Source organism: Camponotus floridanus, unplaced genomic scaffold, assembly GCF_003227725.1.
Source record: "Camponotus floridanus strain SB8 unplaced genomic scaffold, Cflo_v7.5 scaffold67, whole genome shotgun sequence".
NCBI lineage: Eukaryota > Metazoa > Arthropoda > Insecta > Hymenoptera > Formicidae > Camponotus > Camponotus floridanus.
This window is the reverse complement of record NW_020229835.1, coordinates 454,144-470,446: the sequence shown is the minus strand read 5'-3', so window position 1 is coordinate 470,446 and position 16,303 is coordinate 454,144. Positions and strand designations below refer to the sequence as shown.

Below are 16,303 nucleotides of genomic sequence, written 5' to 3'. Positions count from 1 at the left end.
GAGAATCGTAGAATAAAAACAAAAGATACGTTTTAATACATAAATTTGTTAATTTAAATTGTTATAAATCTAACTGGGAAAAAAAGTAATTTAATGTGGTTACTTAAAATGCAAGACGAATGTTTTTGTATCGCAACCAATAGAATTCTTTTTTCTCACTATAAAGAAATATAAAATTTATATATACAAGAAAAAGAAATATACTCTTATAGTACATATATATGTATCTATGTGATTCTATATAATATCTCTATCATTTTTTTAATATACTAAAATCTAAGGAAAAACAAATTGTATAAATTAGTATATCAACTCATTGCGTTGGAACTTTTTCAACAATGTATTTTATATACGTGATTTATTATAATTTAATTTTGACTCAACATTCTCACATAATACACAACATACAAGAGAATAACATACCGAAAGAGCCTATTTAATAAAAGCATCATTATCTCTTGTAATGTTATTGTTGCTGCATAAATAACGTGACTTGTCTCATTCCAATGCAAGGAGTTGCCATTTCAATTCAGCAGTTATTATCGTGATATTTGCATTTTTCTTGAGAAATAAAAATTTACATCAATTTGCATAAAGTGGGTCTACGGCGAGTCCACTCTTAATCGTCCAGTGTTATAATTTCGACGCTTTCGTTAATAAGTTTGTCTTGAGTCTTTTTATTCGAAACGTTAGCAGGCTTTGCCCTCGGCATATCGTATACGGTCAAGCAATCAGCGGTCGTCGACGGCCTGGCCGATGTTTCGGAGATCACTTTTTGCGGCACCACACTCAAGGACGAGAGACTCTTGGAGTAATCCAAGCTGGGCTTCAACTGCGGCGGTTTTTGCTGTGGTATGATCTCCAGATGCGAATGCTGCTGTAACTGCGACAACATGGAAAGCGCCTCGACTGTGCTGCCCTGGGGAAAGGAGGTCGAGCTCGACAGCGAGCTGGACGGCACGTCCATCGCCGGCGTCGGTTTCGCCGGTTTGTTGCCGGCAGATGGTTTCTTATACCCATGATACTTGACGCTCGCAGTCTTGATACTGCTGGCTTGAGGAGTGACCACGGGACTCACCGAGATGCCGCTCAATTCCGGCGGTATAAAAGGCGATTGCGATATCGCAGTGGAATTTCCTGATGGTATCACCTGATTTAATATGCCTGGAAAGTTACCAGGCATCAACACGGGCATCGCCGCAGACGTCTTCGCGGCCGCCACCGTCTTCGCAGTCTTCCTCACATTGGAATGCACGTTTTGCAAGCTCGAGTAAGGTCGCTGGCAATTCTTCTTCGACAATAGTTTGTGCTGCAGGGACGTGCCAGATCGTGACGCGGTCATAGGTAGGTTCACGGGCAGCGTCTGCTGTGGTTTCATAATTACAGGCGCACCCATGGACGTGTGAGCGACCTGGGGATTCGTCGTCACGACGCCACTGCCGTTGCTGTTCTTCAAAGGCGAATGGGACAGAGACGAGTTGTTGTGCGCAGGCTGCGGCTCGGTCAACGATTTCGAAACGCGTATCTGCGGTGCGCTTATCTGCTTAGGCGGGCTACTCTTCACCTGCTGAATGATGGATGGCTTGAGTAAGGACATCTGCGCTGCTGTAGTTGTCGTCACACTTGTCGAATGTAATACCGGCTTTGTCGGTGATATCTGAAGCGATTTTGGAATGTGGACAGGATGTAACGCCGCGGCTGGGTCATTCTGTAAGCTTGGCTGCTTGCTGGTAGGTTTTGTTTTGTGATGAGACGGCTGCTGTTGCTGCTGCTGCTGTTGTTGTTGTTGTTGCTGCTGCTGCTGATTCACTGGCGTTATAGATATGTTAGGTCGATCTTTTGTTATGGACATGGTTGTGCTAGTTTTGGCCGCTGCTTGATGGTACATGGGTCGCGACGTCGACGCCGTAGAATTGCTCAAACTTAATAATTGCTGCACCGTCATAGAGTCTAAAGATCCTTTCAAATTACCTAAACTACTGATATTACTCGAAGTGTTAACGCTGCTAGATGTACTCATCGTCGAGACGCTACTGATGCCAGTGGTCATTGTAGTACCTGGATTGCTTAAGCCGCTGGCGAGATTGGTTAAAGACGACAGATTGTTCTGATACTGCCTGAGGATATCCTGATAACTTCCTACTTGGTTCAAGTAACTCATAGCCGATATGGGATCCATCATATTGCTGCTCAGTCCGCTAGTGAGTATGGCTGATAGCATATTTGCGTCGACTAGAGGGTTCATGAAGTAAGGATTTATCATGGAGCGATTTGGCCCGGACGCGCTCATGAAGTTCGTAAAGTTACTCTTGGAACCGAACTGATTCATCACATTGCTGCTCTGCTGCATGGCGTGCTGCAGGTATTTGTTAGCGTTAGGCGGACGTCCCCTCGGACGTCCGGTGGACATCAGATTTCTATGCGGTTTGCGATTCTGCAAAGTGTGCGGTGATGTTGAGTTTACTGGCATCTGCGGCGTAGGCGCCTGAAAGATAAGAGAGTCGTTTTCGATATGTATTGATGTGATAATCGTCATAACAGCGATGATAAAGAAGTTTATTCACCGAAATAGTAGAAGTGGTTTGAGGTTGCACGTGACTGCTACTGCTGTTGTTAACCGATGCGAGTTTGTTTGCCTGTATCTGTCGTTGACAACATTTGATAGCGATTTCCAGGACATTTCCTTCCAGATTCTAAAAGGTAATGCAAAAAATATGTTACCATTTGAAATTGTTATTTGATAATTATCCTTAATTTTAATAAAGATAATGTTTTTTAATAAATCATTTTAATCATTTAATTCTCTTCTCTTTGATTCTCGAAAAAATTTTTGTTAATCACATAAAATAATAACAAAGTTATAAAAGAGATATTCCAAAGATTTGTTTCAAATAAAAAGATTTTTAAAATACTTTTATGCGACATATTTTACTATCATAAAAATCTAATCTATTTTGTTTATAAATATAATTTAATTTTTATAGTTTTTAATTTTATGAAAATCTATTCTGTCTATAAATATAATTTAATTTTTATAGTTCTTAGAAAATATATTTTCCCAGAGCAATTAAACAAACATTACCATGCCATAATCATGTACAAGTGTACTGTAATTTGCAACTGTAATCTGATAAGACAGAAAAGATCCGATAAAAGATAAAACAAAAGAGAAAAGTGTACACGAGTTGGCTTGTTACAAAAATTGAATTAGATGGAAATAGAATTAATTTCTATAGTATAATTATTTATAAATTGTATATATACCGGGTGTTCAAAATAAAGCGTTACAAACTTATATCTCGGAAACAAAGCATTTCAGAGAAAAATGTTTCAAACAAAAGTTGTATGGCTTCAAGGGGGACATAAGATGGTATAATTGGTTTGATCTAGGATAATCATTTGAAGGTCACCTTCAATTTCTTAAATGGAACCCCCTATTTTTTATTGCACATTTACGGTTTATGTAAAATTAAAAAATGATTTCAAGCCTCATAACTTGGAAAGTACTTAATGAAAACTAACTATAGGGTGTCCCATTTAAAAAGTTGAAGCTGACCTTGACGTGACCTTCAGATGGCTCTTTAAGATCAAACTAATGACACCATCTTATGTCCCCCTTGAAACCATACAACTTTTGTCTGAAACATTTTGTTGTATCTCATCAACATTCAGAGATATTTTCCATTATAGATTAAAATGGTCCACCCTGTGTGTGTGTGTGTGTGTGTATATATATATATATATACATATACATATATATATATATATATATATATATATATATATATATATATAAGTATACATTATAGCAAAAAATGTTTCAGACAAAAGTTATTTGACTCGTAATTGTTAATCGGAAATTATATATTTTTCCTTAAAAACAATTGTCTTTTTATACCAATTAATTCCTCTCATCATTTTGAGCATAAAAGTATTGAAGTAAGATAATCGAAAAATAAATATTTTAAAGATATTTTAAAATTTATGTAAAATTAAGAAATGTTTTCAAGCCTCATAACGAAAGGTATTCAATGAAAAAATACTTTATTATAATGTTTTGGAAAGCTCTCAAGAAAGTGTAATGGACAATGGAGGTTTCCATTTAAGAAATTAAAGGTGATCTTCATGTGACCTTCAAATGACTATCCAAGATCAAACCAATAACACTTTCTTATGTCCTCCTTCGAGTCAAATAACGTTTGTCTTCAACATTTTTTGATATAATAATGTGTACTTTCAAAGATAATAGCTCGTAATACTTCAAATACCCCACCCTGTACACACACACACATATATGTATATATATATATATATATATATATATATATATATATATGTATGTACTTACTTTATTTCCTATGTACATTTTATAAGTGTCCGTCAACAATGTCGCAAATGTTTGTATGGTAGACTCTTTTCCCTGAAGGTGCTTTTGCACAAGTTGATATGTTTCATACACGTCAAGCAGTACTTGCGTTCTGGCATCGGTTCTAATAAGGTGGACGCTGTCGATCGTGCTTGCAGAACTCATTGCCTGAACTCTGCTTCTAAGTGATTGTTGACAAAGGGTCAGAGCTTGTCGGGACAACTGCTCTCTCTCGGAGTCACGTAAATATTTTCTAGAAAAAAAAAATAATAGTATAGATTTTCATATTTTTCTTTTGCACAAAAAATAAAGTGTAAAATAAGTGTCCTTATGTCTGTTGCCTAAAATTTTCCCAATGTGATTAAATTTTATTTTTGGCTTGAAATTTATGACGGGGATTGCCCGATTAGACACAGCCAATCATATCGATGCCTAGGGTAACCAGCACGATCAAGTACGATTAGCCAATCAAAGCCAGTTGTGTCCAATTGTACTGTGTCTAATCGGAGGTGTCTCTTTATGACACGTAGATTACAAATATGCAAGTTTCTAGATGGAAAGTCATTTATATATATTCTTATCTAAAAATATCAATTTTTACCCTTAATAAAAAGTACTGTTATTTGATCATTTTTTCTAGAAAAGTATTAATTGTCCGCATTCCTTTGTTTTTAATTTTGTAATTATTCAATAGAGAGAATAAATTATATACAATTAGTCCTTTAATTATTTATTTTAACTTACTTGTCTGAATCTGGAATCTTCCCGAGTTGTATGCATAACTGCATCAACATCCGACTATCGTTACTTTCCTTTAATACTTGCATGAGTAATGTCACGCATTTCGACATGTGTGAGGCAAAGCTACCAGGTCTGTCAATTTCATTGACCGGTATATGCCATACTCCCTAAAAATCACATAATATTAGAACATATACATCACATAATCGACGACATAAAATAGAAATAATTGCTTCAATAACTTTATATATTCATTTTATATATTGTATTTACAGAGTATCAGAACAATCGACGGAAATGGATCTAATTCATGGCATATCAATGATTATGATATTGTTATATCTACTCTGTATCGCCACTAGGTAATTGACAAATTATTATAAAGAATAAAATAAAAGATCCATGTTAAATCCATCATATTATTATCTTGAATTTTTTTTTAATATAAAAAGTATTACTTTTATATTTTATTATTTTTATTTTATTAAGTATTAAATATTAATAGTAAAATAAAAATAATAAAATATAAAAGTAATACTTTTTATCCTAAAAAAAAATTCAAGATAATATGATGGATTTAACATGGATCTTTTATTTCATCATTTATAATAAATTATCATTAAAGGATGCATTATAGAATAATTTCATGTCGAAAGATATGATAAGGAAATAAATAATTTCTCTAAAATGATCAAAGGTACTGTAAAACTGCGCCTAGAAAAATGATAATAGATACAGATGCTGGGGGAGATGATGCTCTAGCAATAATGTTGGCCCTCATGTACGAGACCAAGACACATGACATCGAAATTCTAGCTATAACTGCTACATATGGTAACACATACTTGGAGAATGTGGAACAGAACGTTTTAAAGACTTTAACAATTGCCAATAGAAGCGATGTAAGTACATGCTTTTGATGACCGAGTGCTTGACATGCTATTCAAACTTCTACAATTTAATGATCTCTAAAATTTCACTAACACAATGTGTGCTTAATAATTTGTTATCTATCAATATTGTTTATGTTATTCATTATCTCTTCATTATTAATGTAATAATAAATTATAATAATATATTGTATATTATAATGTATTATATCTAATTATTAAATTATTAATTATTAATTAATAAATTGTATCTCTCCAAAAACTTGACAGATACCTGTATACAGCGGTGCCCAAAAACCATTGATAAATGTATATGAAAATAGTGATTATTTTGGCAAGGACGGATTTGGAAATTTCAATTTTACCAGAAACATAACTGCAAAAGTAGACAAATCAAAACACGCTTCTGTGCTACTTGTAGAATTGGTGAAAAAATATCCAGGTATATGTATGTGTGTGTATGTGTATTATAATATAAATATTGAATTTTTAAAATTTTTTTAGGCGAAATAACTATAGTCAGTCTTGGACCTCTGACAACGATTGCTACAGCAATCGCGTTGGAACCTAATTTCCTGCATCTAGTAAAGCAACACGTTGTAATGGGATCGAGCCTCGACAGTAGTAACATTGAATTTAATTTCCAACAAGATCCGGAAAGTGATTGGATTGCATTGAATAACACCAATAAACCTAGTATTATATTTCCATTAGACACAGTACAGGCTAATTCTATCTCAAAGGTAGTGTAATATTTATACAAGTATACGTGAATTAAATTGATTTATGAATCATGGAATATTATTTGATACACAGGAGGAATACAGAAACATTTATAGTACTCTAAATGGTTCTATCGCAAACTTTTTGCTTCAAGCTGAAAGAATAGCTTTGGAAAGAACCGAAATGTGGGAAGCAGCAGACGGAATGGCTATGGCAAGTGCTCTACGATCGGAAATAATAACGGAACGTTATAAAACTAACTTAAAACCGATAATCGCCGGTGATGCAAGAGGTTCAGTTGTGAAAGATGATAATAATAATCAAGTATGCAACGCAGAAATTATAAAAAATATTAACGTAACCGCATTTAAAAATCTGCTATTGGAATATCTTTCTTAACAATATTTTTTTTAAATTGTGAAATTATAACTATACCATAAATTAAATTAAATTATTATGTTATTCGTTATATTAATAACATGTACACTTACATTAAAAAAGTTGGTACTTCTTCTCTCGGCGAAAAGTCCTTGAAAAGTCTGTCCGACATAAAACTGACAACTGTATGTCCTTAACAAGAGATCCTTGCATTTCACGGTGTCTTTCGCTTTTTTATTGTTAAAGAAGAAGTGTGCAAGTCTATAAAAGGATTTGTGATGTTCGGCGAATCTTAATATACACTGTTCTAAACCAGCTAAACAATATGCAATTAATGTCGCTACTTCTTCTTCCGGCATATGTTCCTCTAGAAGTTAAAATATTAAGATAACATATGTATAAATCTTTTTTTTCATTTTAATAAAATATATTATATTAAATAAAATTAATAATTATATTTAATAAAATATTACATACAAGCTATAGTAAAATGTAATGATGAAAATAAAGAGTAATAGTATATAATTTACCATTGTCTACATTGGCAGGCTCTTTCTTCTTCTTTTCTGCATCGCTGTCGACAGAATCACTGTCGCTATCGCTAGAGCTATCGCTATCAGAACTATCGTCGCTACTGCTAGATTCTTCACTGCTACTGGAGCTCGAGTTATTTGTCTCTGTAGTCGTAGTTGTAGTTTGCGTAGTTGTGGTGCTTTCTTGAGAACCTCTTCTGCTCAAAGTCATTTCTTCATTCGCACTGGCTTGTGCTTTTCTCTTCTCTTCCATCTTGTCTTTATCTTTTCCCTGTCAGAGCAGAATAATCGTAATGCTTGCATCAATTGATTTCAAGAATTCACATGTTAGCAAAGTATATATTTAAAGAAAGAAGGAAACAAGATCAGATAAACGTACAGTAGATTGCAAGTCTTCATTTTGCAACCATTTGCCATCGAATTTTCTGGTGTCTTCGTCATCCGCGGAAGATTGTTGGGTTTCTTGACTAATTTCCATTGCCTGTTTCATAAGAGCATCCATTAAATCTTGTACATTGTCAGTTTTTCGTTCAGGATCAACTGTTAATATATTTACTGAAATTTTTTTATTCTCTTCTGTTTTTGTCTGCGATTTTGTTTTATCAGCACTCTTGTTCTCCAGCTTCTTCTTTTGCAACTTCGATTCGTTACTCTCATCACTAGATAGAATCATCACGTCGTCGCTCGTTCCTTCCTTTCGCGATACCATGTCGCAAACTTTAGTAATTAAATCGTCTATTAAGGCTACGACGTCTTGCATCAATTGTAAATGCGAAACGTTACTTAATTTAATTTTTTTCGTATTGTCATGTAATAGTTCATCGGGAAGTCTCTTGCGACTTTCAGACTTTCCTATTTCTGTCTTAACTTCGGAAATTTTGTTCGATCTATCTATGATTTCTATTTCTTCGATACTATTTGAGCGTCGACATATTGTAATTACGTTCTTATCCGCATCATTTACAGCATCGGCTTCCTTCAAAATATTTTTCTCAACATCGGCGTTCTCCTCTCTTTTCTTCTCGTTAAGTTTAGACTGATACTTCATAAAGGGACCCTCAGAACAATTTTTAAGGTGCCAATTAAACAGCTGACCCAACGATTTCTTCAGTGGTTTACCTTCGTGTTGCTCCAAATACTTTAATATACTCGCGTGAATGCGATAATGAACTTCTAGCGCCTCTATAGATAAATTCTGAGGACTCTTGTGACTTATTCTACGTGGATATTGAGCGTTATTTTCGTATAATAATTCACTAGCCTAAAATTAACGTAAAATAAACGTTAATGTTAAAGCTATTGACAAATATATACAGGGTGTTTCAAACCACCCGTACCACCCATTTAAAAACTAAAGAAGTGGTTATTTCAAAAAAGTAAAAACATTTTTTTTAAACCATAAAATATTTTGTAAAGTATTCATTTTTCGATTATCTTACCTTAATACTTTTATGTACAAAATAATGAGAAGAATCAATTGGTATAAAGAAAACACATAGTTGTTTCTAAGAAAAAATATGTAATTTGCAATTAACAATTCCATATTTTTTCTTAAAAACAACTGTATGTTTTCTTTACACCAATTGATTCCTCTTATTATTTTATACATAAAAGTATTAAGGTAAGATAATCGAAAAATGAATATTTTACAAAATATTTTATGATTTATGTAAAATTAAGAAATGATTTCAAGCCTCATAACTCGAAAAGTACTATGGAAAAATAATTTATTATAGTGTTTTGAAAAGCTCTCGAGGTAAGCTACAAAAATATGCAGTGAAAAATAGGAGGTTCCATTAAAAAAAATGCATTTTCGATCTAAATCGCCTATTTCCGGCCGGGACCAGAAATTGAAAATATCACCATTCCGATAGAGCGCACCCGATTTATAAAGAAAATATTTTTATTTTTTTGAAATAACCACTTCTCTAGTGTTTTAAATGGATGGTTTTAAACGAGTGGTTTGAAACACCCTGTATATTGGTAGAAAATAACATGGTAGATAAGATGATTGACCTTTGCATAATGTTCCAAAAATATGGGAGGATCTTGATTTTTCTTTTCCGCGACTTTACCGAGCATATATTGATAAAGCCATCTTTCGTCGTGCTGTATAGACGGTTCCTCGATAGTTTGGCATATTCGATTGGCGGATTCGAAGCACTGATCCGCAATCTCCAGCATCTCTTCCTTTCTGGTTTCCAAAATTTCGAATCTCTCCATGCTCAACGTGTCGGTCTCTTGCTTGAGCAATCGCGAGCAAAATGAATGAACTATGTAAACGAAATTCCCATACTCTGTCCAAATGACGGAATGGCCAGGCGCCAGCTCAATAGCGTGTTGGTAACTCGATTGTGCCATTTTTGCCTTGTTGAGAAATTTATCTTTTCCTCTAAATGTAATAGAAAATGTATGTAATACATATAGATGACAGAGAAATGAAGGAAAAAATTTAGCAAAAAAAAGGAATGATACTTACATGGGTCTATAATTGTTCAACCAATTCTCTATTATACTGCCTGTCGCCATAGCTAGACCCGCCCACGAATTTAATCCCCTTGGACATAGACATAGATCTAGTAAATAATATCGGCAAGCATGCTCCCATTTGTTGTTCTTAAAATAAAAATCACCCAGTAAATAGTAAATAGGGGATATTGCATGCGGTAGAGGCTTCACTACGCTTGGCATTTTATCCCGTGCGCCGATTATGTATGCCGTCATCTCGTCTACTATTTGATTTGGGTCGCTCTCCCGCGGAATTAATCTGATTATTCTCTTAAACAGTATCTCCGTGTCCATGCTGATGGAGAGTAGACGGGGAGATTGAAAATTGGGTAGCTGCTTCGGTTTGTAAAAATCGAATAGCAATTGCGCTCCTTCCCAGGTTAATTCCATCTGCGGCACCATGTGATCCTGTAGATACTTTGGACGTATCTTGTTGACCCTGTTCGGATGGCCGTACAAACAGAAGAATATTTGTTCCAGATACTTTGTGAGTCTGTTCTTTATGGAAGCATACAAGGGAGTTTCGAGCTGCGGTATGATATGATTCATGATGAAGAATAAGAGTTTTGCCTCGTTGAAGCAACACCAAGAGTGTCTGCCGATAAATTCGTGGGCGGTGAACAGAATCATGATGGATGGCGGGATACCATCGTCCTCGTCATCTGATTCCGAATGATGAGAGCTGTGCAATTTATTCTTATAAGGCGACTCGACCTTTGCTCTCTCCTTATCTTCCTCGCTATTAACACACAAAAATTTCACTTTGCAATATATATAAAAAAATACGCATGCACAGTTGTCTGACAAACTTACTATTGCAGAATATAATGTAACAGGATCCAGGGTAGAACAGTCTCCAATGGCATTTCAACAGCATTCTCTGGTACGTCCAATTGATGACAGACGATGTGAACTAAATTCTGCACCAATCTCGTCAGACGAGACTCCGGCAGATATTTCACTGAAATTATAATATAAAAAATTGTAAAAGAATATTATATTAAGTCTCTTATATAATACAACTTTGCAATGTGATCTTACCAATGAATACACTAACTTCGATCGTGCAAGCTTCCAATTTTTCAAGTGCCATTACAATAGAACTTGTCCATTTCTTTTGTTCAGCTTCATCAGAGGAACTCAAGTAATTTTGCCACGATTCGTTGAGACAAGCTTCTGCCCAGACATAACATTCCTAAGAGTATTTTATCAAAAATTTAGCCTTCTTACATACATATTGATGTATTATTGTTATTAACACTAGTTATTAATAGTTACCTCATATTGCTGAAGTTGCCATAAGCTATCGAGTAACATGGTTAATTGCCGAACTCTGTCGACAATGTTTTCATTGGTTATCAACAATTTGTGCCTCTGTTTGGCAAATTTGAAAGTATCCTGCAGTATACAAGATAATTCCGCATATTTCTTTTCATCATACAAGTGTTGAATTTCGCCTAATTTTTGACCCCTAAATGATTATAAATTTAATTATACTTAGTCTAATATATTCAGTATCTTGACAATAAGTAATATACATTAGAAGATATTAAAATTGAGAATAAACCTCTGAATTGATGTGAGCTTTCTCTTTACAAGTTTGGCACTGATTTGAGAATTATTTTTACAATTTAAAAGCTTAATACATAGACTTGAGTTTTTACTTTCCATTTTTTGCAGATGATTCAACAACTGAAAATTCATATTTAATTCGTAGTTTAAAATATTATATTCGTAGTTTATAATAATATGCTTTTTTAAATATCGAACATAAGTTTCTTACCAATTCTAGCGTCTCTATGACTATGTCGATATCACCTTGACATAGAAAGATGCTAGCTTTAAGCCATAGAATTCTTAATAATATACTTAAGTTTTCGTCATTTGAGAGATCCTGTCTAACGCTTGTAAATATTATGTGTCCTAATTCTTCTGCTGGCATCCCAGTTCCAAGTTTATCTAATCTACAATAATAATGTATAAAATGTTATTCATGAATATCGTAAAACGAATAAAGATAAGATTTTATCAAAGGCTTACGTTGGGTTTGGCAAAGTGTCTGGTTTATTTTCCAGCCATCTATCTGTATGAAGTTCCCCAAATAGTAGTGTCATTTCAGTATCTAGCTTTAGAATCTTATCATCGACATCTTCATCGAATGGTGACAAATGTGGAATATGTTGCCTGAATAAGATTCGATAATCTAGATTCTTATCTATACACACAGTAAATAATCCTTAATCCGTTTTACCTCATAAAGACATATGCTTGTAAATAAATGTCCGACATTCCTTTCGGCCACATCTGATTCCATTTGGCACACAGAAATTCCGTAAATTTCGCGATAATTATCATCAAATTACTTTTACTGCTATGCTGATTTATAAATGCGTCCACATCAGCATTTTCTGCCTCTGTCCCAAAGTATTGCTGTTGACTAATAGACATGAGACTAGATTAATAACATTTCCTATTACATTACTAGGCAAAAAAATTAAATCTAGAGGACGAGCACCTTGAATCGGGGCTTGGTGATTTAGAACTTTCCGAACTCTTGAGGATTTCCACATTAGTATTATTCTCTTGATTCGTGAATAATTGGTACATATCCATCGTGTCCATAGATTCGTCGAGGTTTTTAGTGACATCATCTTTAGTCAATCTTACTCTATCGGGTCTGTAGAAAGAAATTATATCTTCATAATTATAGGAGATTTACATCTCTAGGCCACAATATACTTAATTATTTGATATACTGTGCCTACCAAAAGTTCCGGGACGGTCGAATATTTCATAAATTATGCACTTTAGAAAGAAATATTTCAGACAAAAGTTGTATGGCTTGAAGGGGGCTAAAAGATGGTGTCATTGGTTTGGCCTTGAAAAGTCGTTTGAAGGTCACGTGAGGGTCACTTTCAATTTTTTAAATGGAACTATCTATTTTTTATTGAATATTCTGATAGTTCACGTCGAGAGCTTTCCAAAACACTACAATTAAGTTAGTTTTCATTAAGTACTTTCTGAGTTATGAGGCTTGAAATCATTTCTTAATTTTACATAAACCGTAAAATGTCAAATATTCATTTTTCGATTACCTCACCTTAATACTTTTATGTACAAAATAATGAGAGGAATCAATTGGTGTAAAGAAAACACATAATTGTTTCGAAGAAAAAATTTGTAATTTGCAATTAACAATTACATATTTTTTCTGAAAAACAACTATGTGTTTTCCTTACACCAATTGATCCTCTTATTATTTTGTACATAAAAGTATAAGGTACGATATTCGAAAAATGAATATTTTACTAGATATTATATGGTTTATGTAAAATTAAGAAATTATTTCAAGCCTCAACTCGAAAAATACTCAATGAAGAAATACTTTATTATAGTGGAAAGTAGAGATAAGTTAGAAGAATAAGTTAAAAGAATAAGTAATAAAAAATAGGGAGTTCTCTAGAGATAAGTTAGAAGAATAAGTAATAAAAAATAGGGAGTTCTATTTAAAAAATTGAAGGTGGACCTTCACGTGACCTTCAAATGACTTTTCAAGGCCAAACCAATGACACCATCTTATGGCCCCCTTCAAGCCGTACAACTTTTGTCTGAAACGTTTCTTTCTAAAATGCATAGTTTATGAAATATTCGACCGTCCCGGAACTTTTGTTTGGCACTGTATACGTACAACAGAGTACTAGGGAACAATCTTCTAAGTGTTTCTTCCAATTGGACATCGTCTCTCTCTGCTTCCCGTCTGTTTGAGCCTCTGACTCTCGCGGATCGTCTCATGCTGCTGCAACTCCAGGCCCATTGTTGCAGAAAGCACAGCGCGCTTCTGCGCCTTTTCTTCACCTTCTGTCCCTCTTCCTTCCCGTCAGTTTTCTCAGAGTGAGTTTTATCGTCTGCCTTGTGCATCGCGTCGCTCGCTTTCTCGGCGCCCTTCTCAGAAACCTTATCGTCGCTCGATTTATCGCTCTCCTTGTCGCTAGATTTTTCATTGGGTGCCCCATTATCCGTGCTGTAGACATCGTCTGTGACTTTGTCGCTCTCCAACTTATCAATATTCACGTCCGTTTCGGAATGCATCTGCTCCTCCGAATCCACGTTTTTCGTTTCGCTCTGCTCCTCACATTGCAAACCGTCCGTATCGGACATTCTCAGTGGGTCTTCATCCTCGATTATTTGCACGTCGGTCGAACAAGATTTTTTGTCGTCTTCTGTTTCAACCTCCATCGCGATATCCGAGGCTGCGTTGAAGGCCTGATTGTCGTCCGATATCTCGCAATCTTCCAATCTTTCGATCTTGACAGATTTGCCGACGTCATTTTCCTCATTCGGAGTTGGATCATTCACATTCTGCCGATCTATTTCCATAACACTAGTTTCTTCAATCTCGCACTCTTTACTCACTGCTGCACCCTTGTCGTCGGGCTTTCGAACCGATAATATAATTCTACTGACAAAGTTTAAATCATTCTCAGCGACATACCTGTGCATGTCTAGTAGACTCTCTCCGAGAGCCAACCATGTGTAATTCGTTAAAGGCATTCTCAAAGTCAATTCTGGCAACGGTTTTGGCATAAACTCTGCTTTACAAACCTCTGCCCACTTTACAGAAACCTCTCTCGCCTCTGCTAATAACTTGTCACCCAATACATGATCGTACTCGGTATCCAGAGGTGGATCCAATTGCCAATCGCTGTTGTATAATTTATAACAATCTTCCATGCATGGAATGTCTTTAAATATCCTATCGCGGAATGCCAGACCCTTCACATAATTAGAATCCATCTCCAAAGCCACAGAAATATATAACAGACAGTTCATGTAATCAGGAACGGCATATAAGGCAGTTATTAGATTATCCAAGCATGGCCAGTGATTGGAATTGCACTTTAAGCCCTGCTTGAAGGACGAACAGGCTAATTCTAAATTAGAAATCTTCATGGCTAACGTGCCAATCCTATACCATAGCATTACATCAGAATCATCCAAGTTTGCGGCTTCCCAATAATTCTCCACAGCATCCTTGTAATTTCCACAAGCCGTTTGAATAGCGCCGACATTCTTGAAGCAGGAATATTTCAAGGACAACATTGGTCTTGACCTGCCATCCGGCACTTCGGGCTTCTCCACCTCATCTAGCAATTCAGTCTCCAAAAGATCCTTAAAAATAACTAGCGCCTCTTCTTGCTTATCCTTCTTCAACAAGTCCAAGGCTTTATTGTATTCCGTCAGCGCTATTTGTTCCTGGAAAAAATCGCTGTTTTAATGTAAGCATCAAGTATACATTTCCTATTCTTAATTTAATCCAACGTTCTCGTATCTGTCATCATATAATTTTATTATAAATATTAATAAATGTATATATTCTATCTTCAATAAATTGTACATCCTTTTCAATATTAAAAGAGCCTATCCAAGGATTAAAAGTACAAATGATGTGTATCAAATGCGAGAGACAGATACAGATCCCTAAGCACTAGGTTGCCAATCAATTTTTTCTCTTTAAATACTGATCAGTGGACCCTGAACGAGCAAGTTTCATATAAAAATATGTGAGAAAAGTGAAAACTTTCCTTTTAATTTTTCTTTTAAGGAACAAGAATGCGACACGAAACGTTGGCGAGGCTACTGCTCGAGGTTATGGGCGATGTAAACAGACCGTAAACATCTCTCTCATACTTGCGCCTCCTTCGTGATGGTAGGCACATCCTCCTCCTCGCTCTCCTCGCTCGACTCCTCGTTCAGCGCCGATATCTTAATCATTCTCCGCCGAGAGATTCCGCATACGAAATGTCAACAAAGCACAGCCGCCGGGTTTTTTTCTCTCTCTCTAACACGCCGCCATATCACGTCGAGTGCCGCGCATTCTGGACGACGAGCCCGTCATCCGCTGGTCGGAGATCATTGGAGGCGACTCGATCAGATGGCTCCTTTTCCTTTCGATAGCTTCCAACGCGTCTCCAGTAAATGTCTCCTCGAAACGACGATTGTATCGCAAATTATGGCTGTGCTTTAAGCCCCCTTTTTCCTCCCCTCCTCTTCTTTTCTCGCAGATAAGAGCGACTGAAACGAAAAAAGTAATATATTTTAATTAAAAAAAAAAAAAAAACGTATTTAAGTTGTTCAATTTAAAATTGTTAAAGTCGAAGGCTGAA

At 35.4% G+C, this 16,303-nt stretch overlaps 2 protein-coding genes across 5 annotated transcripts; one reads left to right on the top strand and one right to left on the bottom strand.

Annotated features, from left to right (window-relative positions):
- Positions 1-292: 292 nt before the first annotated feature.
- On the bottom strand, positions 293-16,225 carry LOC105248679 (calcineurin-binding protein cabin-1). 2 transcript variants are annotated; one of them, XM_025413489.1, is made up of 20 exons: positions 15,828-16,225; positions 13,828-15,392; positions 12,655-12,816; positions 12,391-12,576; positions 12,180-12,323; positions 11,923-12,103; positions 11,707-11,831; positions 11,418-11,610; positions 11,181-11,334; positions 10,953-11,100; positions 10,111-10,878; positions 9,648-10,023; positions 8,188-8,892; positions 8,011-8,112; positions 7,629-7,902; positions 7,212-7,465; positions 5,111-5,274; positions 4,349-4,619; positions 2,565-2,693; positions 293-2,485 (listed from the first exon to the last, which is right to left on the bottom strand). In XM_025413489.1, exons 1-20 carry the CDS (start codon positions 15,909-15,911, stop codon positions 620-622), a joined length of 7,851 nt encoding a protein of 2,616 aa, XP_025269274.1. In that variant the 5' UTR covers positions 15,912-16,225; the 3' UTR covers positions 293-619. The 2 variants fall into 2 exon arrangements, with proteins under 2 accessions (XP_025269274.1, XP_025269273.1); XM_025413488.1 differs by having other exon boundaries at positions 8,011-8,892.
- Positions 1,227-7,175, top strand: LOC105248628 (inosine-uridine preferring nucleoside hydrolase-like). Of its 3 annotated transcripts, none has more exons than XM_025413492.1 (6): positions 1,227-1,344; positions 5,383-5,469; positions 5,805-6,009; positions 6,268-6,439; positions 6,502-6,740; positions 6,814-7,175. In XM_025413492.1, the coding sequence occupies exons 2-6, from the start codon at positions 5,405-5,407 to the stop codon at positions 7,117-7,119; spliced, it is 987 nt and encodes a 328-aa protein (XP_025269277.1). In that variant the 5' UTR covers positions 1,227-1,344; positions 5,383-5,404; the 3' UTR covers positions 7,120-7,175. The 3 variants fall into 3 exon arrangements, with proteins under 3 accessions (XP_025269277.1, XP_025269275.1, XP_011251828.1); XM_025413490.1 differs by lacking the exon at positions 1,227-1,344 and adding an exon at positions 2,581-2,700; XM_011253526.3 differs by lacking the exon at positions 1,227-1,344 and adding an exon at positions 4,591-4,608 and having other exon boundaries at positions 6,814-7,134.
- Positions 16,226-16,303: the final 78 nt, after the last annotated feature.